At 35.5% G+C, this 24,718-nt stretch overlaps 8 protein-coding genes across 8 annotated transcripts; 6 read left to right on the top strand and 2 right to left on the bottom strand. All coding sequences in view use genetic code 12, as the record gives it.

Moving 5' to 3' along the window:
• Nucleotides 1–882: 882 nt before the first annotated feature.
• J8A68_005163 (uncharacterized protein) lies at nucleotides 883–2,544 on the top strand (the record flags this gene model as incomplete). Its single annotated transcript, XM_049409199.1, has 1 exon — nucleotides 883–2,544. The coding sequence occupies one exon, from the start codon at nucleotides 883–885 to the stop codon at nucleotides 2,542–2,544; it is 1,662 nt and encodes a 553-aa protein (XP_049261604.1).
• A 1,047-nt stretch (nucleotides 2,545–3,591) lies between these two features.
• J8A68_005162 (uncharacterized protein) lies at nucleotides 3,592–5,133 on the top strand (the record flags this gene model as incomplete). Its single annotated transcript, XM_049409198.1, has 1 exon — nucleotides 3,592–5,133. The coding sequence occupies one exon, from the start codon at nucleotides 3,592–3,594 to the stop codon at nucleotides 5,131–5,133; it is 1,542 nt and encodes a 513-aa protein (XP_049261603.1).
• A 3,232-nt stretch (nucleotides 5,134–8,365) lies between these two features.
• On the top strand, nucleotides 8,366–9,643 carry J8A68_005161 (uncharacterized protein; the record flags this gene model as incomplete). The annotated part of the gene is made up of 1 exon (XM_049409196.1): nucleotides 8,366–9,643. The coding sequence occupies one exon, from the start codon at nucleotides 8,366–8,368 to the stop codon at nucleotides 9,641–9,643; it is 1,278 nt and encodes a 425-aa protein (XP_049261602.1).
• A 1,618-nt stretch (nucleotides 9,644–11,261) lies between these two features.
• J8A68_005160 (uncharacterized protein) lies at nucleotides 11,262–11,690 on the top strand (the record flags this gene model as incomplete). The annotated part of the gene is made up of 1 exon (XM_049409195.1): nucleotides 11,262–11,690. The coding sequence occupies one exon, from the start codon at nucleotides 11,262–11,264 to the stop codon at nucleotides 11,688–11,690; it is 429 nt and encodes a 142-aa protein (XP_049261601.1).
• Nucleotides 11,691–13,829: 2,139 nt separating this feature from the next.
• Nucleotides 13,830–15,593, bottom strand: J8A68_005159 (uncharacterized protein; the record flags this gene model as incomplete). The annotated part of the gene is made up of 1 exon (XM_049409194.1): nucleotides 13,830–15,593. The coding sequence occupies one exon, from the start codon at nucleotides 15,591–15,593 to the stop codon at nucleotides 13,830–13,832; it is 1,764 nt and encodes a 587-aa protein (XP_049261600.1).
• A 295-nt stretch (nucleotides 15,594–15,888) lies between these two features.
• Nucleotides 15,889–16,833, bottom strand: J8A68_005158 (uncharacterized protein; the record flags this gene model as incomplete). Its single annotated transcript, XM_049409193.1, has 1 exon — nucleotides 15,889–16,833. One exon carries the CDS (start codon nucleotides 16,831–16,833, stop codon nucleotides 15,889–15,891), a length of 945 nt encoding a protein of 314 aa, XP_049261599.1.
• Nucleotides 16,834–17,093: 260 nt separating this feature from the next.
• On the top strand, nucleotides 17,094–20,420 carry J8A68_005157 (uncharacterized protein; the record flags this gene model as incomplete). Its single annotated transcript, XM_049409192.1, has 1 exon — nucleotides 17,094–20,420. One exon carries the CDS (start codon nucleotides 17,094–17,096, stop codon nucleotides 20,418–20,420), a length of 3,327 nt encoding a protein of 1,108 aa, XP_049261598.1.
• A 369-nt stretch (nucleotides 20,421–20,789) lies between these two features.
• On the top strand, nucleotides 20,790–24,705 carry PMT4 (dolichyl-phosphate-mannose-protein mannosyltransferase; the record flags this gene model as incomplete). The annotated part of the gene is made up of 3 exons (XM_049409191.1): nucleotides 20,790–23,065; nucleotides 23,441–24,611; nucleotides 24,664–24,705. The coding sequence occupies 3 exons, from the start codon at nucleotides 20,790–20,792 to the stop codon at nucleotides 24,703–24,705; spliced, it is 3,489 nt and encodes a 1,162-aa protein (XP_049261597.1).
• Nucleotides 24,706–24,718: the final 13 nt, after the last annotated feature.

Below are 24,718 nucleotides of genomic sequence, written 5' to 3'. Positions count from 1 at the left end.
CGAGCAATGTAAACAATAAGTTGAGACGCCAAGTTCAACTAAGGAATAAAGATAGAAGGATGAATGCAGACATTTCTATAGTTTCAACATTCCTTAACTGAGATATTGTTTAATATTATGTCTCTTCTAACGATGAAGAGAACCTCCCATAACTGGAGCTATTACCGTGAACTATTTAATAGAATTCAACAGGGATATAAACAGTCAGCCATACTCAATCAGCAAGGACTACAAACTCTGTCAAAGTGATATTTGGAACCAAATTCCCATTTCACTTTGATTCAAGGTCCATAGGAGCTCTTTAATTCTGTATACAACGACCCATAATTTTCTCCTTGTATGCACTTCATCTCGTATGGTACTTTTGGTGCCTTATTCATTTTTCCACCGTTTGGTATGTTTTTTCGGTCGTTTCCTTTGTCTCTCATGTAATATTTTATTTCGCGTATATTCATTTATATGGCTTTCGTAGTTAGAGTTTTCTTCTTTACTTAACATTTAAAAATAGCTGTAGTGTTACAAAATTGCAAAGCGGTCACTGTCAGGTTCCATAAGTGAAAAAAGCACAAATGCTGCGCATATAAAACTCCAAGACTTTAAATAGCCATGATATACTTACGCCCCGATCATCTACGCAGTTGTTCAGATTGCAACGTGAGAAGCTAACGAATTGTTCAAAACTAGCCATCTCGTTAGCTAACGAAAGAAATATGAAGAATTAATTTCTACTTTCCTCGAGTTTATTAAAATTGTTTTTGTGTCACCAAAGTTTCTATGGACTGCACATTGACATTAGAAAAATAAATAAGTTTAACTTTAAATTAAAGGGGGCAAAGAAACTTACTTCATCAATTAACAAGAATCATAATTATCCACTTTCTAATGATGCTCGACGATACTCAACCGCTGGATGGTACTGAATCCCAGAGTCCAATTGAGATTGGATTAAGCTATTTTCATACTGGAGAACCTCCAATTGAGCTAATCCAAGCTGTTCAAGAATATAACATAATTGAGAATTCACCCAACGTCCTCATGGCCAACATAGTTCAATTAAGGAAGAGGCATTGCATGCGAGACATAGTTGCATCCATTAGAGAAGGTATGAATGATGCGCAAGTTCACCTTGAACAAATGTTTAAAGACGTGACCGATGATGAATATGCCGAGTTAGAAACATGTGCATTGGGGCAGCTAGATCGCTGGAGATTGGGCTCAGAGTTGAGACACAAATATGGCAAACTTGAGAATTTAATTGGTGTTCGTAGATGTTTCCAGAATGCGCTTGTTTTTGGAGTTGGTGATTTCCATGTCAAAGTTGAGCCTTTTCCAGAGGAGTACATTGAATCTAGTGATTTTTTAAGGTTACAACAAAGTTTTATCTCATACATTCAACAAATCCATTTTGTTGTTAATGAAGAACCGTTCCATATTATATTTGATCGCAAGGACTTATCATATGACTTGTTTAGATTGCAGACCAGTACTGCTAAGGTTAAACAAGTTCTCGAGATTTTTCAATCAAGTATATCACAGATTGATCAATTAGTCACCGTTGAAATTCCACGAATTTGTGATTTGCAGACCTCATATGCACCAAAGCAAGACTATTGTTTCTCATATTTTATAGTGAAGTTGAGATCTGAAAGAGACCCCAATTACCAAGGAAATTCAAACATAGAAAGGCATGAAGTCGACCCTCCTCCGAACCCAGCGCAGTTTGTAGGTGAAGAAATGCCAAATGAGCAACAACTTCAGCATACTTTACCTAAGATTTCACTTACAAGAATTGGAAGCGATATCACCGGAAGCTTCTCTGAAATTGCAACGCCCTCAGAAATGTCATCAGATGAAGAGGAATTCACAAGCTTTACCCATGATGCTATCTCTTCCAACTATATAAACAGGGTGAGCGTTAGTGAAATGACCAGTACTACGGAAGATTTCAGTGACACAGGAAGCAACGCAGACCATTACGCATTGCCAGAAGCATCCTTCGGGGAAGTTTGGAACGTTAAAGTACCATTAACTGGTGCCATTCCACGAGATTACCTAAGAGACTTGTTAAAATATTCGAATAGAAATTTGAGGAGTATTAACAAAGATTGTTTTATCTGTGAAGAAATTCCATACGTTTGGAAGGTAGTCAGAATCAAGCAAAGATACGTGCAAGGTGTCTTCAAGAAGTCAGGGAGGACAATAGTTAAAGGGATGGGGTACGTTCCAGGTTATCTCAAATCCACGAGTATAGTATTGTTTTATGTGTTTGCCATGTACTTTCTCCTCATCATGATTATTGTATGTGCTCAAGTGTTCAATGAGAGAATGCAGAACAAAGCCCACTCAAGGTCATATCCTACTAAAGTCGTTTATGTTACCAAACCTCCGGAATCATTTTGCGATCCTGTATTCAAAGACTACTTATGGTATGACGCATTTTGTAAGGAGCCCACGTGGTTTGATAGGAAGCGTAAAGATTTCACAGAGTGGTTTGATGAAATCTCGAGAGAAGCAGAAAAGCTGAAACGAAGGAGATATCACTAACTATGCGGTTATTAACCATTCATTTGGCAGGTTGACAACTCTGAAAATCGCCCGTTCGGGATCAAATCACATCGTTACCTAGGAATTCCTCCGAAATCACGTTCTCTATTGCTTACTAGTTTCTAGTTCGTTTTTTTTTAGTGCAAAGTCTATTATACACGAGATACGTGATAGTGTAGAAAAATTGACAGAGCTGACTCTTTAATAAGCTATTGCATATCAAAGAATGCCATAGTTTCAAGAAAGATCAACTTTTCCTCTTCTGAAGCTTAATGGTTATGCAATGTGAGTTGTACACTATACCAAATGTAATCCATTTATTTACAAATCATGCTGCTTACTCCGACATCTACATTCTGTAATGTGCCAACCCACCGAAAAGACTCAAAGCTTCCCAATGGCATGTTTAGTGCTTTCTCTAATAGATACACAGGAAGTCTTTTAGCTTTATCTACTTGGATTCCACGAGAAGAGAAATGATGGGACCAACAGGAGACAAGAAAAGTCAGCACATTAAGGTTTGCGAATTGCGGGGAAGACTAAGAGCTTTCAGAATTCCAGATATAGTCTTAGTTGCTTGGAAACTTGAAAGAATTTTAACGCAGCTCAACAAATGTGAATCAGTACCGCCGACCGTTTAACCCGATCCACCAAATGTGAACCTATACCGCGGAAATTCTTAAATGCAACAAGTCCAGCACTTCAATCAGCTTAACCATAAGCCATAGTTGATGACGATGATTTTTTCAAATTAAATTAAACTTTTACTTGGAATTCGAAAGTTTAAATGAGCTGGAGTGAACAAGGTATAAGCTAGATGTGGGGAACAAGATTATTGGAAAGGAGAGAACAGAAAAAATCAATCGAAATAAGCTCTTCATCAAAATCACCAAAATCCCCTTTCAGTTCATACATAGAGTAGGTTTTGGTTAAAAAGGAGGAAAGGCATAAATCCAGAGACGCAGGAATTATTACAAGTGGCATTACTTCTACTCTTAGTTAAGCTCAAATCGACAATTGTTAATTATCACTAATTGGTAGCATTAAATGACGAACGAGAATCTCCAAGCACCGGGTGGTACTAAATCCTCAAATTCAATGGACGCCAATTCAAGTCATTTTTACACTGGGAAACCTCCGGCTAACTTAATTAAGGCTGTCCAAGAATATAACATGATTGATGACAATCCAAAACTACTCATTGCGAATATTGTACAACTCAGAAAGAGGCACTCCATGGTAGATATTGTTCGTTCTATAAGAGAAGGCATTAAGCAAGCAGGGTCTAGAGTTGAGAAAAAGTTTAGAGATGTGACTGACGATGAGTTCGTACAAATGGAAACTTGCTCATTGGGTCACTTAGATTGCCAGAAGTTGGGCGATGACTTAAGCAGTAAGTATAAAAAGCTTGACAAATTTATCGAGGTTCGTAGATGCTTCCAAAATGCACTTGTTTATGGGGTTGGTAATTACCATGTTAGAATGGAACCATTTCCACCAACATATATCGAATCAGATGCTTTCACAAGAATTCAACAAACTTTTATAACATATATTCAGCAAATCCATTTTACTGTGGACGAGGAACCATTCCACCTTATATTTGATCTCAAGGACTTATCGTATGAATTATTTTTGTTGAAGACCAACACTACTAAAGTTCAGGAAGCTCTTAAAACTTTCATATCAAGTGTATTGAAGAATGGTCAATTGGTAATTGTTGAAATACCACAACCTGAAGACCTAGAGACTGTTTATGTTCCAGAACAAGACTATTGCTACTCATATATTGTAGTTAAGCTGAATTCTGGAGCAATTGACTACAATCAACCTGATGTCTACGTTAAGAAGCACAATGTTGAAGTGATCGCCAGTCCTGAAGTAATGCGTAATGGTTCCCTTTCAAATCTAGGCAGTGATAACTGTTCCAGCTTCTCTGAAATGCTGACCCCCTCAGAGGTATCATTGTGCGGGAGTTTATTGGGGCTTGGTTTTGGTAAGGACTATGAGGCAACTTCGTCCGATAATAGGCAAGGAAATAGTGAAATAGCCAGTGTTACTAAAAATATTTCATCATCAATAGAACCTAATATCGAGGTTGCAAAACATTGGACTATGATATCTCCATTGACAGGTGCAATTCCACGAGACTACCTTAGGGAAATTTGCCAGTACTCCATCGCCTTTGCAGTCACAAGCGAAGATTGTATACTGTGTAGAGATATGCCACCTATTTGGGAGGTTGCTATACATCCAGAAACCAACTTAAAGCTTTTCTTAAGGAAATCGGTGGAGATTTTAATGATAATAATGCATTATTTGATGAAGCGTGCGGCATCCAATTGGCTTAGAGTGTGCTTGGCATTGGCATATTTTATCTTTTGCAATTTGTTGGTCGTATACATCGTAAGAAAATATGCAGTTCCTCCACCACCGCCTGCCAAAATTATTTATGTGAACCAAAAATTCAATATCGTGCACCTTTTCTCGTCATGGTTTGGTACTACACGTAGCGTAACTCAGATGTTGATGGCCCAAGAGGAATTGTCCAAGGAAGCAGTTGCTAGAATAGACCATTCCCCTTTCTGACCCAAGCTTTCAACCGCGACATGGTTGGTGACAGGTGGGAGTATATAAACCTATTAAATACTTAATAAATATGACGATTATTTGTTTACCAAAGAGTTAGCCATTTCGCTGGTCGTTTTTGTAGCATATTATCTCTTAAAATAGCCATCCTTCTAAGCACCAACAAAAAAAAAAAAATTGGCTGCAAATTCAGAAATGGCCACGGCAGCGCTACCTTATGAAGTTTTTATTAGTACTCGAGCTTTTATTAGAAGCCATTAGATAACCAAGGACTACACAAAGTTAATAAATTGGTTACAAAATCTTTCATGGGAAGTACACTCAAGGTCCTATGCTACTAACTTCGGTTATGTTACCAAATCTCCCAAACCAGTATTCAAAGAGTACGTATGGTAAAATGCATTTGTAGGGAGCCCACGAGGTTTGATAGGAAATGTAACGACTTGACAGCGTGGTTTGATGAAATCTCCAGAGAAACCGAATAGCAGAAGTGCAGTTGTTCAACTTTTAAACTGGAAGCTGCCATGGATAATCGTCCCAAAGAGAAGGGGCACTGTAATTTATTTAAATTTGAGAACCGACACACCTATCGAATTGATTGTTTATAATATTTTCCCAGTCTATTATCAACAAACCTGTAGATTAATAGTGAAAATGACAGTCTAAGTAAAGTTAATATCATCGTGGGTTTAATTTAACCGAGTTAGAAGAGCCCAACAATTCTTAAACTAAATTAACATTTTTCCCCACCTACAAACCCAAATTTAATGTGTGTATCTGTAAGGAGTGATTATGTGCCGTCCCTTTCGGCCTTTCTTGTGGAAAACCTAATACAACAGAATGTGGTATGACAGTAACCCGGACTGAGGTTCCCATAATGCAAGTTACATGCTTGGTCCTTTCTTGGCATAGAGTCCGCACTAGTGTTTCAGAATGGTGCCTCGTTACATTTGTCTTAGGTTGAGTTTACGCCCAGCTTCGTCTGTCACATCTACGTCACACGGTGTCCGGCCTGACTAGGATAAATACCTAATGTAGCTTCTCTCTTAGGGTATTTACCCCTGGGTATTGTCTCCCTTATAGTATCAGAATTCTCTAAAGTATATAATCTATGGAGACCCCAATAAAAGCAGGAGCTATATTGATGGACAAATTAAACCCTCCAACCTTACAATTGAATGTAGATTAAAGAAAATGAGGAGTATAAGGTTTAATGAAATAATCTTGCCGAACAGAAGTTTAATATTGCAAGTTCTGTTTGTAAAATATTTAAATCCAATGAGGGGATGATTTGACTTGATGCATCTACTCGAACAACAGAGAGAAGAAATCATCGGATGCATGAGTTAATTGATTCATCAATCCATACCTCACAACTGCAACTATAATAAGTTCCTTGGCCAAGGTTTCTTCTTCCCAATTCCACAAACTTGGAGAGAAGAATTCATGTTTTTATCCTTGTATTAAAATGATTAACAAGCTCTGGAAATTCCAAAGTTGAGCCATTGAGTTTATGAATCAGACATTTGCGCGAACTTTAAACAAGTTAGGGATCCCCCAGAGTTACACTCCCCTCATTTCACTAACAGCTTTTAAAGGTGGGTGTTTATATCCTGCCAACAGATTAAAGGGTAGCACAAAATACCCAGAGGAAAGCTCTATCTGAAAAAACGAAAGATAGATATAAAGAATCAAGTATTGCAGATTCCCGAGTTAACATTGCCGGAGATAAAGAAAAGATATAAGTGCATAATCAAATCCATTTTTCCAGTAATGATTGCAGCGAAATCGTTTTTTGAGAGAAATCCAATATTGCTTCTCTTTTTCTTACCTGTTATCATTGTTGCTATGACGCTTATTGTTATTCGAGTCTTGATGATAGTTAAGATGCTAATTGAAGAAGTCTTGTTTCCCCTATATGGCTTAATTTTTAGCATAATTCGGAAAGTTCTTTGCTTCTAATTGCAATAACATGTCAAATCAAACAAACTTAGGGAGCATGTGCAACGGGGTTCGAGATGGGTAAAGTGGCTTCTGAGTCAGAGCAGCAGAATTGGAAACTCCATGATACAGTCCTGGTTTAGGTAGTTGGTAGGCGATGAATACGCGGACAGCGTTGGAAGTTATCGATAAATTCGCCATTTTTGCTATATTTGGTAAATGAATTTCTGTTAAATTTTGTACAAGTTCCCGGATCATGGGAGAGTACATGCACAGTAGTTTTATTTCGTTTGCACTTCTCTTTCTCTTAGTAAATTTCCAAATGTCATATTAGTATGCAAAACTAAACCTATGCTATACTTTGATCACCACTACCTTTCACATTCCATGCATCCAGATGTTAATATTTTCTAAACGCTTGCCACAAAAATTGCAATAATGTGCGAATCCCCCCTCTATGTGCAAGGTAGTTGAATATCCAAGAATCCAGATCCTCTTCGAGAAATCAGTATAGGCTTCAATGAAAATCACTTGTTCCTCGGTGGATAGTCTCTCTGAATAGAGCTGTTAGCATATATATACCGTTAATTTGTGATACAGTGTTTAAATATATATCTTGGAAACTACTCCTCCTCCAGCACAGCGGTTTCCCCACTACCACCTCGTCCCCCTTGTAAGATTTCTCATATTAAGCAGACATTTGTTACAAGAAACATTTTATCTCACTCGCCTCGCAGCTCACGCGATATAGAAGGAATGTTCTTAACCCATAAAGAACTTAGAAGAGAAACTGTCGAAATCTTTGGACCTAATACATGCTGTGAATACTTCTAAAGCTCAAGATGCATTGTGAAAACATCAGGTACGGACTTTAGTGCTTATTAAATATCACAAAATCCTATCTTTATTCATTGTTTTAGGTATTGATTTAATATTTAACTTTACAATAATCAGTTAACAGATATGAAGGAGCTGCCTGTGCCATCGTGTCTCACCTTTCTAACATAATATGCGTACTTGCGGGAATAGATAGACCAAAGATAATTCAAATGCCATATGCTATGGTCAGATGAACTTAGGCCCCGATACCAAACACCCTAAACAAATTGTTTCAGGCACATGAACATCCAAAATCTGGTAATTTCTGCATGTACAAGCACAGCAATAAGGAAACCATAAGAACCCACTTAATAATGTATATCAGCCATGAAAGGATAAAAGAGGAATGAAATGTTTCAAGCTAATTGAATTCAATTTTCACTTAAGAACCATCATTCATAGCTTGTACAACATGCTGGAATACTATCCGCAGTCGTCAGGAATCCGGGATAACATGAACAAAAGTAGCTATTCTACCGCAGAACCTCCAGCTAACCTAATTCAAGCCACCCATGAATATAATGCTACACAGAATTCTTCTGAGGTTCTAATCGCCAACATAGTCAACCTAAGAAAGAAAAACGACATGGCGCAGATAATCGAGTCCATAAGAGAAGGTATAAATCAGGCAAAACTCCGCCTTGAGAAAAGGCTTGGAAATCTCAGTGATATTCAAAGAGCTAGATTGGAAGAGTGGGCATTGGGTCGATTAGATCCAAAAGGAAGAAGAAAATACAAGAAATTTGAGGAATTCGTTGGTGTTCTAAGATGTCTTCAGAATGCCGTCGCTTTTGGTGTTGGGGAGTTTCATGTTAAAGTGGAACCCTTTCCGCGCGAGTATATTGAGTCCGTCGAATTTTCCCAAATAAAGAAAAGACTTATTTCATACATGAAACAAATTCATTTCGACCTCTGTGACAACCCATTCCATATTATATTTGACAGCAAGGACTTATCATATGAATTGTTTTCAGTTAAGGCCAGTGTTACTAAAATTTATCAAGTTTTGAGAATTTTTCAATCAAGTATCGCACCAAATGATCAAGTAGTGGTTGTTGATATACCACAACTTAGTGATTTGCAAACATCCTATTCTCCCGAGCTGGACCTTTGTTTCTCCTATTTTGTGGTTAAACTGAGCTTCATTGAAATGCATATTAAGAATCGTGATTTTGACATCAAAAAGTTTAAAATTGTCACGGATCGCAAGTCAGAACTATCCGTTGAAGAAGTCCCTCCCAAAGAAAAAGCAACCGAAGAGGTGTTAACTCATTCTTCTTCAAGAGAAACCCTAAGCAGTCAGGAAAGCTTTTCTCAAATAACACCCTTGTCGGAATTGCCATCATGCGAAGAGCACTTACTAACACTGACTGGAAGCTCTTCTACATGTTCTCCCCATAGTAACAAAATTCCAATTATTGGGGCCATTCCTAGGGGGTTTCGAAGTGATTTGGATCTTTATTCTAATAATCCACAGGAAGATATGAGCAGGCATTGCTTTGACTGTTATCCGACCTGGGACGCTGCTGATACCAAACAAAGGAGGAAGTTGATATTTACAAAGATTGTCGATGGCAGCATATATTTTGTTGAAGTCTTATTGGTTTTGCTTCCACTGCTCTTTTTAGCCCGATTCGTTATATATTTTATTTATTGGGTGCTTGGGAAGGCTTTTTCAGAATTGAACTAAACTTCTGCTATTGATAAGGATTTTCTGTTTATCGATGTGTTAGGATTATGGTATGCTTTCATCTAATATTATATTAGTGTACACGGGAACTTATTCGCCATCGTAAATCTCTTCCTGATATTTGCTCTTGATATGATTAGGTATTAATTTTTATGTATGGAAACAAACGATTTTGCAGCAAATCCATGAGGGCCGCATGGTAGCCCCAGAAGTTGAAATAAACAGAAAGCAATCCAATGGCTTATCTATAAGAAAGTCGGGTAACACTCTCCCAATAGGAGAAAGTCACCAAACAAATTAACGAAGAAAAGTGGACAACACACATAAACGAATATATATAGATAGTAGAGATAATAACGAATACAAACAATTACTAAGGTTTATAATATTATTCCAGACATATCATTTAGATTAATTATCTTTTGTAATTAATTCTTACTGTGTCTAGTCTCAAATCTTAACAGAAATAAGTGTAATCTAATGGCTTTTCGAAGTCAAGCAAATATAAGAATAAAAATTAAATGTGAAACAATAATACTGTACTTGATGTTACAGATTAAAATAAATGATTAAATGACAAATTAAGATATTAAAGGAATATAAATGTGAAACTGTACGTGATGTGACAGATTATATTTTGTGTGTTATCATGGTATTCTTCCAATGAAGGAAGCGATGTATATGAGAGTGTACGTGATGTTACAGTCTAATGTTTGTGTGCTATCTCTGGATTCTTCCAATGAAGGAAGCGGTGTTTTTACCTTTGCCAAGTCAAATGAGATTGACTAATGTAAAACAAAATGAATGTAAGGCAAAGTGTTTTAGCAGAATTTGCTAATGGAACGTGATGGGAAAAAGCCCCATTAGAGTGTAAAAGTGAAACATGTAAGGAGATGGGAAAATCCCCATAACTTGAGAAATGTGTAGAATATATAGTAACGAATTTGGCGAGTAAATGCTGTACTAATTGTGTGTGTTATAATAATTACTTACTAGGTACATTGTATTAGGTTGTTTTATATTTATAGTGTGCGGCAGCTCAAATTTCAACAATATATCAAGCGCCAGGGTCTAATGGCAGAGACGCTTCCAAGAAATTTTAATGCACATTTCAGCATCCAAAGGTAATATGAGCTATAGCAAACTAATTTACTAATTTTGTTCCCGTTCCTAGTTTGAAATGGAAAATGAATTTCTTGAAAATATACACATATAAAATCAACTTTACTATGTAAATCTAATCACTTCAGTTAGCCCTGGTTCAATACTACGAAGTGCATCATTACTCAAATCACCTAATACATAGAGAACGATTTAGCAAGGTACATCTTACCTTATTATGGCCAAGAATGTTAGACATAATCCATTTTTACGACGTCCTGAGGGTGTGTATTTTGTACAACAATGGTTTGCGTGAGTGAAACCTTCTAAAAATGTGGGGGGTAAGGTTTTAGAAAATATTTACAAATAAAGTTCGTAAGGGAAGGGGGTCGAGCGGCAATCAAGCAACCGAAAGTAAGATAATTCTATAAATTAGCTTGTAGTGGATTGCTTGAGAATTCGTGGTAAAATATCCCTACTTCCGCTGTTAGTTAGAACTCATAGCATTTTGCAGAGAATGCCACATAGCAACGGTTCAAATAATAGCAACGAACTCCCATCTTATGAAGCTACTATGGAGGTCAGTATAAACCACCTACTTTTGTTGACAATGGCAAATAGCAATCGGTCACATCAAGATGGTGGACTTCCATCCTACGACGAAACTATGCTTGCCAGTATAAGGCACGTTCTCCGCCTGACAGTGCCAAACAGCCGTGTTCAATCAATTGCCGATGCAGCAAATCTATCTAGAGAAACGCAACCGCGAACCAGTAGACGTCATGCCCATATATGGGAGTCGACCAATCGACGTTCAGAACCTGATAGGATATCTTGCACATTACTAGTTATCGTTACGTGTTTAATGATCATGGCTTTATTACCGCTAGAATGTAAAATTGCCGATTTCCTAATCCACGCCTTCTCACGACCTGTGTACTTTTGAGTGTGTATCGAATAACATCCAACAATAGTGATTGTGGTTTCAAAGATGAATACAACAGTCGAGAATCACTGTACCAGAAGTGTTCCGCAACTGCTGCAATTTTCTCCCCATAAAACTAATGGGTAAAGATAACATACAATCTTTCCTAGATTCTCCTATCTAATAAATTTACTAAGTATTGAGTTTATAGATGATCCCACTTCCCATGGTATATCTAAGAGCATTGTAGTATCCTCTCATATGGATCTAAATACACTCAGCTTGAGAGGGGCTTTCTGTATTTGATCTGCGATAATATGATTATGTTTTTATTGTGTCCTTACATGAAAGGAACGGAAATGAATCAAGTATCAAAAGTGTTCGGAGCATCCTCCATTGGTCGTTTTTATTTCGGTAGGGAATATGAGTCATAGCTTGCTTAGTATCATATATAAAGTACTGAGTTTATTAATAGACGCAAACGACTAAAGCTCAAGAAGCATCGTGAAACTATCAGGTACGGTACTACTTATTAAAGGTGATAAACCTGTAAGGTTACGACGAGCGCTATTAGCGGGTTTGCTGTATTCCGTATGCATAAGAGAGTATAAGGCTAATTTTTATAGATTAATAAAGTTTCAACCATTATTTGTAAAAAATAACATGCGGAGAAGAAAGTTTAAATATAATTTTCAGTGAAATTATCCTTCTTAACTTTGGTGATCAATATTGGAGAACGTGGAATTGTATAAATAAAACTGAAAATATTAAGAACCTGAATTAATTCCAATCTACAAGAGGCAATTATCTTCAGTCAACGAAGGACTCTAATTGTTTCCAAACGGGAGAACCACCCGAGTATCTAGTGAGAGCTGCACAGGACTACAATCTGACTGAGGATGCTCCTGACATTCTCGTTGCTAATGTTATACATCTAACAAAGAAATATGATTTTTATTATATAACTCTTGCGCTATGTAAAGCTCTCTATGACGAGATAAAGCGCATTGAGAAGCTCAAGGAACAACACAGTGAGTCTGATATCGATCAAATTAGGCAATGCATAATGGGATTTAAAGGCATTGGGGATTTGAGAGATAAGTTAAGAAATAGATACAAAGAGTTTTCGGAGCTTGTCATTGTTTCCGATTTGTTACTGTTTGTAAGATTCGACAAAATAGGAGATTACCATATTGTCTATGAGGTACTTCCGATGTATTCAGACTGTAAGTCTTTTCCAGAGATACAGCAAATTTTTATCAGATACATCCAGAAATTACATTTTGTACTATTTGCAACTGAGGAGGAGGTTCATGTTATCCTTGACCGTAAGGATTATGCCTATGAATTGTATTCACTAGAGACTAAACCAGCAGAGGTTCGTGGGGCCTTAATGATATTCAAATCGAAAATGCCGGAAATTGACCAATTAGTTGCAGTTGAAATACCAAAAGCATATGAGATAAATACTCTGCATTGCTACTCATATTTTTTGGTTAAGCTGAGGTCTGGAATAGACATAAGTTGTAGGGGAGATTCACGGATTAAGAAGCATGATTGCACTTTGTCTTCTGATTGGCCAGCTCGTCACCAATCCACATTGGCGCATATAGCACGGAAAGAACATCAAGATCCGATATTGGACCCTCCAGGGACCATGCGTTCTCCGCTAATTGGAGCGCTTTCAAAAGTTCAATTAAAAGAATTGTGCGACATGTCTAACTGGTTTCTTGGCGATTTTACCAAAAACTGTCCCCGTTGCAACAACTTAGAGGTTACAATTCCGTCAGAAAGTAGGATTGTCTGGCTATGGAATTGGTTAATTTCAATTCCGAAATATTTTTTATTCATTTTTATATTATATCTAGTTTGGGAGAACCAAGAATAATGTTCAATAAATTGGATTACTAATATTAGAGCTAAATATATAAATGCAATTCAATATGCACCCTATGATAATACGTCGCTGGAGCTTTTTCTGGCATTTTATCGTATGCTCCTTTGTGTGAGCTAGATTACATACAACTCATAATTTCTTTGATTAATACTTTGGCATCTTACAAGTCACAGAACATTGGTTTAATAATCATCTCATTTCAGTAATCTGAGATTCTACATAGAGCCATTCGTATTCTCATTCCCACAATTGCGTTTAAAACTCTACAAACAATCCTTCATATTCTCGATAAGTCTAATAGCATCAACCTGATCTTTCAAAATAGCAGCCATATCCTTCTCACCCTTCCACGCTCTCAATTTTAATACATCTTTTCCTTCACCCTCAACACCAAAATTCTCAATCTCAAATTCCACAAGTTGTTTCTTCACTTCAAACACCAGTCTAATATCATCCACCCCAAATAACGCCTGCACATTCTCAACCGGGATCGAGTCAACAATCCCACAAATCAGTCTCAACGACACCAACACCAATACGGAAATAATCTTCCCCACAGTCTCCTTCAATAAGCTCACACCAGTATTCGATTCTCTCAAACCCATAATCTCACTCTTATAATGCATATTCACAGACGCAATAGTCGCCTCTTTGTTGAGCAATTCACAAAACTTAACCACAAGTTTTAATTTCTCCTTATATGATCCATGTAAGATCACAGATCCTAAAGATTGGAATTTTTCATGATGGATGATTTTCTGTTGCATGTAATCCACACCTCTTTCATGTTCCAATTTATTCAATTGTGGAAAACTGATCACACTTGAATGAGTACTGCCTGGTTGTGAGGCTAGTTCGTCAATATCTTTTGACAAACTATTAGAAACTGATTTTACCAAAAAGGATAACTCGGCAGAGAATAATGGGGAGGGGTTTAGGTATTGTTGGATGGAACGGATGGATAATAGATAGTTTAGGACGTATAAATAGGCGAGTTCTTGTCTTTCGATTGTACTGACTAGGAAATCATCACGTTTGTCTCGGATCATTTGGGGGAATGAACGTTGTTGTTCTTCAATCATGGAGTCATGTCTGACAGATTGATAGATATGGAGAGATAGGTTGGGGAAATTTAATAATATTTTGAAGTAGATATCAGCTAATTGGTTGTATTTATCTTCAATTTGGGGTGGATTTTGTTGGATTGATAACTTGACTAAATTGAATGCGGTATATCTGTAAAAATTAACAATATGAATGAAGTTAACTCTTCGGGTTTGGATTAATGTCATGGGAATTTCTGGATCGAATACATTTAATTCTAGCAAGGGTATAATAAGCCTCGATTCTCCTAATGAGTAGACAACTTTTGAAAATTGAGTAAGGAAAGATAACGAGTGAACTGGATTAATTTTGGGAATAAACCAAGGAAGGTAATTTAATAAAAATGATTGAACCAGATTGATAATAGCTCTAGAACTTTCATAAAACTGAGGATTTTCAGCTTCATCAATCATATTTAATTCTAAGGAACTTTCAATTAATTCATGTAATTTTGTTTGAATTAATGGTGATTGATAAACATCATTTGACAATTGATCATTAGTGAAGAATACAACTAATAATTTGGTTATTTCAGTTACGTAACTGGATAATTTTGTGTTGAATTTCATTACATCTTCAAAGATAGGTTCTACTTCATGAAATGGAACATGTAAATAAATTTCAGCAAATGATGATTTTAATGAAACCAATAAAAGGACTAAATACCTAAGACTTTCTAACCATAGCAATTGATGTTGATCTAAAGGATGTTCGTTAAGAAATTTCTTCATGTTGTTTAAGAATTGTTGATATTCTTTAATTTGTTTAGTAAGAATCTTGGCTGTAAGTTGTCGTTGATGATAATTAGTTTTTAATGTTTTTGGTAATCGTTCATCAATTATTGAATCAATACTGAAGAACATTGCATCGAATTCATTGTCTCTACTTGTAAATTCATCTTCATTATATAAATCAATTGTCATGATTGCTGATTATTAATTGAATCTTCGACAATGACAACCAAAGGAAGAAAAAGGGAGTAGTTAAAGTTTTAGTCTCATTTTTCGTCTTCTCCCCATATTGAACTATGGTGCTACCAATTTATATCCTAGGTTGAGATAGCGGTGCTACCAATCGAACATGCAATCTTCGATGCTGCCAAACAGGAAGTGATTGATCTATAAGGGACTACAGCAAGTGACTATTCTATAAGGGATGTACTTATATAATCAGTATCTCTATCTATATACTGTGCTATGTTACGTTGAGTTTTCTCCACTATCTAGTTGGGAATGGTAAGTTTCTATGGCATCTATTAACAATTTCAAAATAATGAGGTTCATTTTCAGGTGTAATTAAACCATGTCTAATTAAGAAATCAACAATTATTAAACCGCAATTTGGTTTAAATTCTTTATTATACAACCTCTCTAATATTTCATCGATATCCATTAACTTAAAATATTCAGCTTCACCATCTTCAGGATGTGGGATAACATCAAATTCATTATCAAATTCAATATCATAAGTATATTCAACTTCTGGTTGTACTCGACCATCTTTAGTTTTATATAAATACAGAGTAACACCAACACATTTAGCATGACTCTCAATAAACTCTTGGGATAAACCAGCTTCTTCAAAGCATTCTTTAATTACCGTTTCCCAAATCCCATGAGGATAGCCTAACCCACCAGCAACTGTATTATCTAACATACCAGGATATGTTGGCTTGGTAGGACTTCTACGAGGAATCCACATTTTTAATTTCCCATTTGATGATTTATTAGCAGGAATATAACCATTTAAGTGAACGCCATAAGTTACAACACCTAACAATACCGAAAAGGATCTTTCAACTAAGAAATAAGGTTCAGTAGAAGGATAATACGCTGTGTATAATTCATTTCTCCAACCTTTATTTAATTGTTCATCCAATTCCTTTATGGATCTCCATTGGTTAGCAATATCAGCAATCATAATATTTCTCGTTTCAAATGTATCAAATGAACTATCAATTGTTATTGTTTTTAGTTGGTGATTTACTTTAAAGTATTTATCAAATCCAATGAAATAATTGGCAATTGTTGATGATATATAACCAATACATGTTGTATTGTCATGAGTTATTAATTGATAAAAGCTATCATTCAATACGAATGAATCAACATCATTTATAACTTCAATGAAAGAGCGTTGGTCTCCATATTTGCTACCACTCATTACTATCTCTTACTAATTATACTTCTGGTTCATATAAAATTGATGAATATTTCATAAAATATCATGGGCGGTTAAAATCAATAAATTTATTTTTTCTGTTGTTTGACTAACAATTAAATTAATTTTAATTTTTCATTAATTTATAATTACGAGAGATAAGCAAAGAGAAGAAGAAGGGACTTTTAGCCAAGAAGTAATTTAGTTTAAACTTCAACTTATAAATTAATTATTACTAGAAGAAGAAGTATAAGTCAGGAGTAATGGTGTCATCGAAATCATTGCTAAAAGAATTACACCTGCTATGTAATTCACTAGATGATAATAATGATAATGATAAACAACAACCGATTCAATATGATTCATTAAATCGTACGATTAAAGAATATTTAGAACAACATAATACTTTAAACTCAATACGACAATCTTCTACAAATATAAGTGATGAATTATCTCGAATACATAACAAATACTTTATAACTACAAATAAAGAATGCCTATTCTTAGATATATTAACTCAACTACTACCAGTATTTAATTTACACGATGTTCAAAGTTGGTTACAATCTTATGTGCTAAAACCAGCTATTGATAGTGGTTATGATTTGGTATTTGTTGACAAAGCAAGAAACTTTATCCATCAGGTATGCTTACCAAATGTTGATCATAATGACGATAACCTCAAGAGATTAAGATATGAAATTGCCGAATCAATTATTGAAGACATTTATAATATTTATATTGATGATGAATTAAAATATGATAGATTACAATTAGATGTATCACCAGAAGAAATGAATACACAATCTTATTATGAACGCTTAAGATTCATAAAGACAAATTGTCAATCCATACTTCAAGAATATGGAATCAATTCAACAAAATCATATTTCAATCTATTGAATAAATATTTAGTAAATCCAAAGACAAGATTAGAATCATTAATATTACTTTCATCCTTAGTTTCAACTCAACCAACCAACCTTATTCAAATAACAGAAACTGATCTATTTACGAATTTATTACGATGCATCTTATTTGACTTTAATGAAATCATTGTTCATACTTCCATAACTATATTATCCATGCTACTACCACAAATATGCAACCGCATTACTAAATATCTTCCCGACTTATTAATGATTTATTTACGCGTACATGATTGGGGGGATTTTTCAAAATTAATTCCTGATAGATTTGACAAACTTCGAAACTTCTTAACTCAAAGTACTAATTCCAACACCTCCAATTCCAACATCTCCGCAAGCCATAATTGGGAAATTGCAAACTTCGATGACGATCCAGTCTTAAAAGACCTTTCCTTCGATTATCCATATTTTTATACCCTTTTATATGGCCTTTTCGTATTCAATTTCCGAAAATTTAGTCAAGATCCATTTGAATATTTCAAAACTCATAAATTAAACCTAATAGATTTTTCATATATTCAACAATTAGAATCCACAATGTTGGAAAAATCAGGACAATCGTTAGATTCAACCGTTCAAAAAAAGACTATTCTGTTATTAGAAAGTTTTTTAGTTCATCCTAAATTACTCAAATATGATATATTCGACCTAGATCAAGAACTCATGAATCCGACTTCTTGGATCGAGCATGAAGAGGCAGATGAGAATTGTGATGGGCCACTCAAGAGTGAAGAAATCGCAATTGCGTGTCTTTGTTTAAATCCGGATATAATGATCAATTTGGGTGATAATTGGGGTATACAGTCGAAATTACTCGAGAGATTACATGGGACATTATCACCAGAAGCTAATTCTACTATGATTTCTAGGACTTCGTCATTAGCTGGGCCCTTATATAATCAAGCTGTAAGTAGTGGGCTACTTCTGAAAACAGTGTTGAATTTTTATAGAAAGATGTCGATCATACCCACTGATCTAGAGATTCTGCACAATAACATAAAGGACCAAAATGAAGATGAAGGGAATGATGTCAGGTTTAAAGAAGTGAAATTTGAAGTTGCAGAAGAGGACGAAAAAGAAGATGGCACTACAACTGAAGATATTTCAACCAAAGAACACACGCAAGCATCGATATCACCAGGTGGAGACGGCGGATATCTATCCAAAAAAGCTAATAACGATTCCGGGTTTTTCCAAGACCTCCTAGCCACCCATGAAAAACTACATGGCCCCACCTCGCAGATGGCTCCATTAAGTAAATCAGGCAGTAGTTCCGGATTTGACGATAGACGAAAATCATCATCCAGTAACAGTATCATAAATGATAAATTAAAGCACGAACTCCGCTTATCACGACCAATATCATCCCCTACTACAAATATCGAAACTTCAACAGTCACAAGCATCGGGTCTCCCGATACATTAACACTCTCTACCTCAAGAAACAATGAAAAGATAATCATACCCTCCGGTAATGGAAGTGCGATTGATTATTATCAGAGAGAATTATTGTTGTTTAAGAATGAGCTTGAGTTTAGTAGTTATCTTAAACATTTGAATAAATTTCAATATGTTAAATTACGATTACGTTTGAATAAATTAAAACAGGATGTGAGTTCCCGTAATACCACAACCCAAGATCATGAAATCGGGTATACTTCATTAGAGGAAGCATATGGGACTATGAATGGGGTGTTGGAGGGAGTGAGGGAGGAATTGGCTGTTATGAAGGTTGAACACCAGGGACAGATTGATCTTTTGAATAAGCGGTTAGAACAAGTTTTAGCGGAGAAACAAGAGTTGATGAGGAAGTATGAAGAAGATGTGGGCGAGAGGAAGGGGATGAGTGAGAAGTACAGACGGTTGATTGAGGTGGTTGTGCCGGAAAAGAATTGTGAGATTGAGAATTTGAGGGTGAGGATTAGATATTTGGAGGATAATATAAAGGAATTGAATCAAAAATTGGTTTCAACTGATATGAATTCAGGAAAGATGACGAAGGAAGTGAGCACGAGCAATTTGACTGATCAAGATGAGGTTATATTTAATTTAAAGACTGAAATGTTGGCAATGAAAGAAAAATATCATAAAGTATCTCAAGAATTACAGAAATCAAACCACTTATACGAAGCAATGATCAAGAAATATGAAAACAAATTAGCATCATCGAAACTTCATCTTAATGAAAATCTAGATTCATTCACATATCAATATGATAAAAAAATCCAGAACCTATCAACCACCATCCTAAAATACGAAAACCTTCTCGAGGAGAAGAATGCCAAAATCCTTCAGCTCTCATCCTCAAAACCAATCTCCATCCCCAATCCAATCAACAACACCCCTAAACTCTCATACAGAATGGATGACGCCTTTGATCATATCACCAATCGATCACATTCTAATTCTTCCGAATCCACATCCCCCCCATCGGGTCATCCTCATGGAATGTTCCCCCCAGCACCAATTGTTAATTATCAACACTATCAACCGCAAGTGTTTAGAAGTAGTGGAAGTAGTGGTGGTGTGCCTATTATTAATCCACAATCATTGGCTGCGACCGCTGCTACTGCGAATGCTAATGCTAATGCTAACGCTAATGCTGTTCCTATTATGAGAGGAAGAGGTGGATATCAAAAGAGATCTAAGAAACATATGTAGAAGAGTGCAATGCTTTGTGTGTATCAAATCATATAGTATTTCGAGAATTAAATATACATCGTGTGAAGTTTATTAGCAGTAATTATTGTTGTATCAAATCATTTCAATGTTGGTAGCGCTCATCTTCCAGTGTATAAAAAAATGACGTTGCTGGAATTATTGACGTGGCTGAATTACTATTGTTTGAAAAATTCTGTTTTCATTCTTTCTTTCATCCTTACTCCTTCTTTCTTTCTCCTTGTCGAAGAAGTTAAACTAATCAATTGATACGTAAACAATCCAACTTGCAAAGTTGACCAAAGTGCTTATTGATTTTGACTCAATTAAACGGTTATTCGATAAATTAGAAGGTTAAAGCTAACTACAGGCATGTCTCAACAAGTAAGAAAAAGAGGAGCCAAGAAGGCCAATCCCAATGGACCCACTAACAGTGCTGCCAAATCTGATGATATAGAGATCCTCCTTAAAGAATCAGAACCAGATTTATTCCCCGTTTCAAAGCAAGAACCAGAATCTAAATATTATGTTGCCTTGGTTGTAATTACCATATTTGCAATTTATACAAGATTTACAAAATTAGGTACTCCAAGTCAAGTTGTATTTGATGAAGTTCATTTTGGTAAATTTGCTTCATATTATTTAGAAGGAACATATTTCTTTGATTTACATCCTCCATTTGCAAAATTATTAATTGCATTTGTTGGTTGGTTAATTGGTTATAATGGGAAATTTAAATTTGATGCAATTGGTGATTCATATATTGAAAATAGTGTTCCTTATATTGCTTATAGATCATTAATGGCCATTGAAGGAACTATTACTATTCCAATTATGTTTTTAACTATGAAAACTTTGGGTTTTTCAGTTCCTGCTTGTTTATTATCAAGTATTATTGTTTGTTTTGATAATGCTCAAGTTGCTGATAGTAGATTGATTCTTTTGGATGCTACTTTGATCTTAAGTGTCGCTTTGACTATGTATTCCTATGCCAAATTCTCGACATACCGTAAACAACCATTCTCCAAGAAATGGTGGACTTGGTTATATGCTACTGGTATTTCATTATCTTGTGTCATTTCAACAAAATATGTTGGGGTTTTCACATATGTCACTATTGGTATTGCTGTGTTGCATGAATTATGGATCTTATTGGATTATAGACGTGGATTAACTATGGGAGAATTTGCCAAACATTTCTTTGCCAGACTTTGGGCATTGATTATTGTCCCATTTGTGATTTATTTATATTGGTTCTATTTACATTTTTCAATCTTATCAAAATCAGGTACTGGTGATAATTTCATGTCTGCTGAATTTCAAGAAACTTTATTAGAATCACCAATGGCAAAACTTGCAAAACCAGTGAAATATTTCGATCAATTAACTATCCAACATAAAGATACTGGGGCATATTTACATTCCCATTCATTCGAATATCCATTACGTTATGAAGATGGAAGAATCTCATCCAATTCTCAACAAGTCACATGTGTAACCGTAAATGACCCACAAGATCCAAATAATCAATGGGAAATCGTCCCCACAAAGCCAGAATTAGAAGCAGGTAGTGATGTCTATACTGAAGATGTTATCAGATTGAGACACGTAGGTACTGGTGGTTATTTATTAACTCATGATGTTGCCTCGCCATTAAAAGCTACCAATGAAGAATTCACAGTTGTATATGATGAAGATGCCGAAAAGAAATTCAATGAAACTTTATTCCGTATCAAACTTGATGTACCAAAATCATCTCCTAAGAAAAAGAATCAAAGAAAATTAGTCAAAACTAAAGCCACAAATATTAGGATCCTTCATATCGATACCGTCGTCGCGATGTGGACTCATAATGACGAACTCCTTCCAGAATGGGCATTTGGACAACAAGAAGTCAGTGGAAACAAGAAGATTCCAGATAAAGATAATGTTTGGGTATTTGATACAATCACAAACTTGGCCCCAGGTGATGCTCGTGCCGTTTATGTACCAAAAGAAGTTAAAACCATGCCATTCTTGAAGAAATGGTGGGAATTGCAAGGATTGATGTTTTATCATAATAATCAACTTTCATCTGATCATCCATTTGCTTCCCTGCCTGATTCTTGGCCATTGGCACTTTCAGGAGTTTCATTCTATAATGATAGTAAAGAAAAAAAGCAAATCTTCTTTACCGGGAATATTATTGGATATTGGTTAGAAGTTTGTTTATTGGCAATTTATGTTGGGATTATCCTTGCTGATCAATTGACTCGTAGAAGAAATTTAACTGTTTTGAGTCGTAAAGCCAGATCAAGATTATATAACACCTTGGGATTCTTCTTTATCGGATGGTGTGCTCATTATTTCCCATTCTTCTTGATGGGTAGACAAAAGTTCTTACATCATTATCTTCCTGCTCATTTAATCGCAGCATTGTTTTCTGGAGGATTGGTTGAATTTGTTACTAGTAATAATAGGGCATATGTTTCTAAGGAAAATCCTAGTGGGATTCATCGATTAAAACTTGTAATTTTGGTGGCGATCTTCTCAGCTGGAATAATTTGGTTCTTTTTCTATTTTAGACCAATTACTTATGGTGATGTTTCTTTGACTCCAGAAGAAGTTAGGGCTAGAGAATGGTTTGATATTAAGTTACATTATTCTAAGTAAGTACAACAATTTGATTTGTATTATTATCTTTTACATAGTTTTATATAGTTGATTATAACATAAATATTTAAAAGTTCACTTTGGATCATTTTACGCACATGTAGAGGAATGTCATGCTAAGCCCATAAAACAGGACGCCGTATTGATAGTTCGATAGCTGAAGACTACGTGATAATTGAAGGCTTGATTGACTAATGCTAGATCTCAGATAAGATTCACAATATCTTGATTTGTTGGAAAAGAGAAACTGGCAACCAACTTAATTTAAGTTTTTGGCAACCAACTTTTGGCGCCTTTTATACTTCGAGGTTTAAGCATATGGTAGCTCCTTGTTTACCAAAACGGTCTGAAATTTTTCATTTTCATAAAAGTTGGGGCTCAGCGATCATCACAAGGTATATCCACAAGAGCAACCTTGCAATGTCAGTAAAAACATATTTAACAAAATTAAGACAAAAGATAGATTCTAAGACTTTATCATTCCCATATCATGTAGTCGCTGGGAACCAGTCAGCTGACATGGATTCAGTGGTCAGTGCCATTACATTTGCATATTTCACCAATCTTCAAACCAAACAAGATGTCATCCCGTTGATTAATATCCCAAGGGCTGATTTCAGATTACGTAGAGATATTGATGTCTTATTGAAATCACATCAGATCACTCAAGATCTTTTATATTTCGTAGAAGATTTGGGACAATTTGTGACTCTGGCTATTTCTGCCAACGAGAAGTTGAAGTTTACGTTGGTTGATCATAATAATCTCCAAGGTGAGGAGATGCATTTCTTGTTCGAACAGACTCCTGATATGGTTGAGGTTGTTTCTATTATTGATCATCATGCTGATGAAGGGGTGTTTAAGAATGCTGAGCCTAGGATTATTCGTAGTTGTGGATCAAATTCAAGCATGATTTTTAATTATTTTTATGAGACTTGTTTTAAAGATGATCACGAGGGTTTCTTGAAGAATAATGCGGATGCTATTGAATTGTTATTGGGTCCACTTGTTATAGATACTTCCAATATGACTCAGAAGGTTGAGGAACCGGATGTGGAAGCTTTCAAAGTATACCAGAAGGCATTGAACGCAGATGCGTTTATGCAAGAATTCATTACAACTAATAATGGTAGCGGACTGAATCCCTATGAACAATTTTATTCAATCTTGAAATCAGCAAAGAAAGATTTAACTGGTTTCAGTTTTTTCGATATTTTAAGGAAAGATTATAAACAATTCACATTTAATAGCGGTGATAGAGTTGGATTCAGTTCAATTGGAAAATCTTTAAAATGGGTATTTAAGCATTACTCCCCAGAAGAAATTAAATCCACTCTTTCTGATGCATTAAAGACATTGGGGGTTGATTTGTTTGTTATTACTTCAAGTTATACTCAGAAAGAGAATGGGCAATATACCAGAGAATTTGCCTACTATTACGAGGTGCGTGATCATAAGAAATTTAATCATTTAGCAGAATTAGCGAAAGATCAACTTGAACTTAATGATGATATTTATGGTTCTAAGAAACTCAAGAAAGGCGTGGATTATTTGCAAAACCTCAATGATTCAACATTCGTGATTCATAATCAAGCAAATATTAAAGCATCAAGAAAACAAGTTGTTCCAATTATAAAAGATATTCTTGA

Source organism: Hemisphaericaspora subhashii (assembly GCF_019202705.1).
Source record: "Hemisphaericaspora subhashii strain CBS 10753 chromosome Unknown scaffold32, whole genome shotgun sequence".
Taxonomy (NCBI): domain Eukaryota; kingdom Fungi; phylum Ascomycota; class Pichiomycetes; order Serinales; family Debaryomycetaceae; genus Hemisphaericaspora; species Hemisphaericaspora subhashii.
This window is presented reverse-complemented; position numbering and strand designations above follow the sequence as displayed.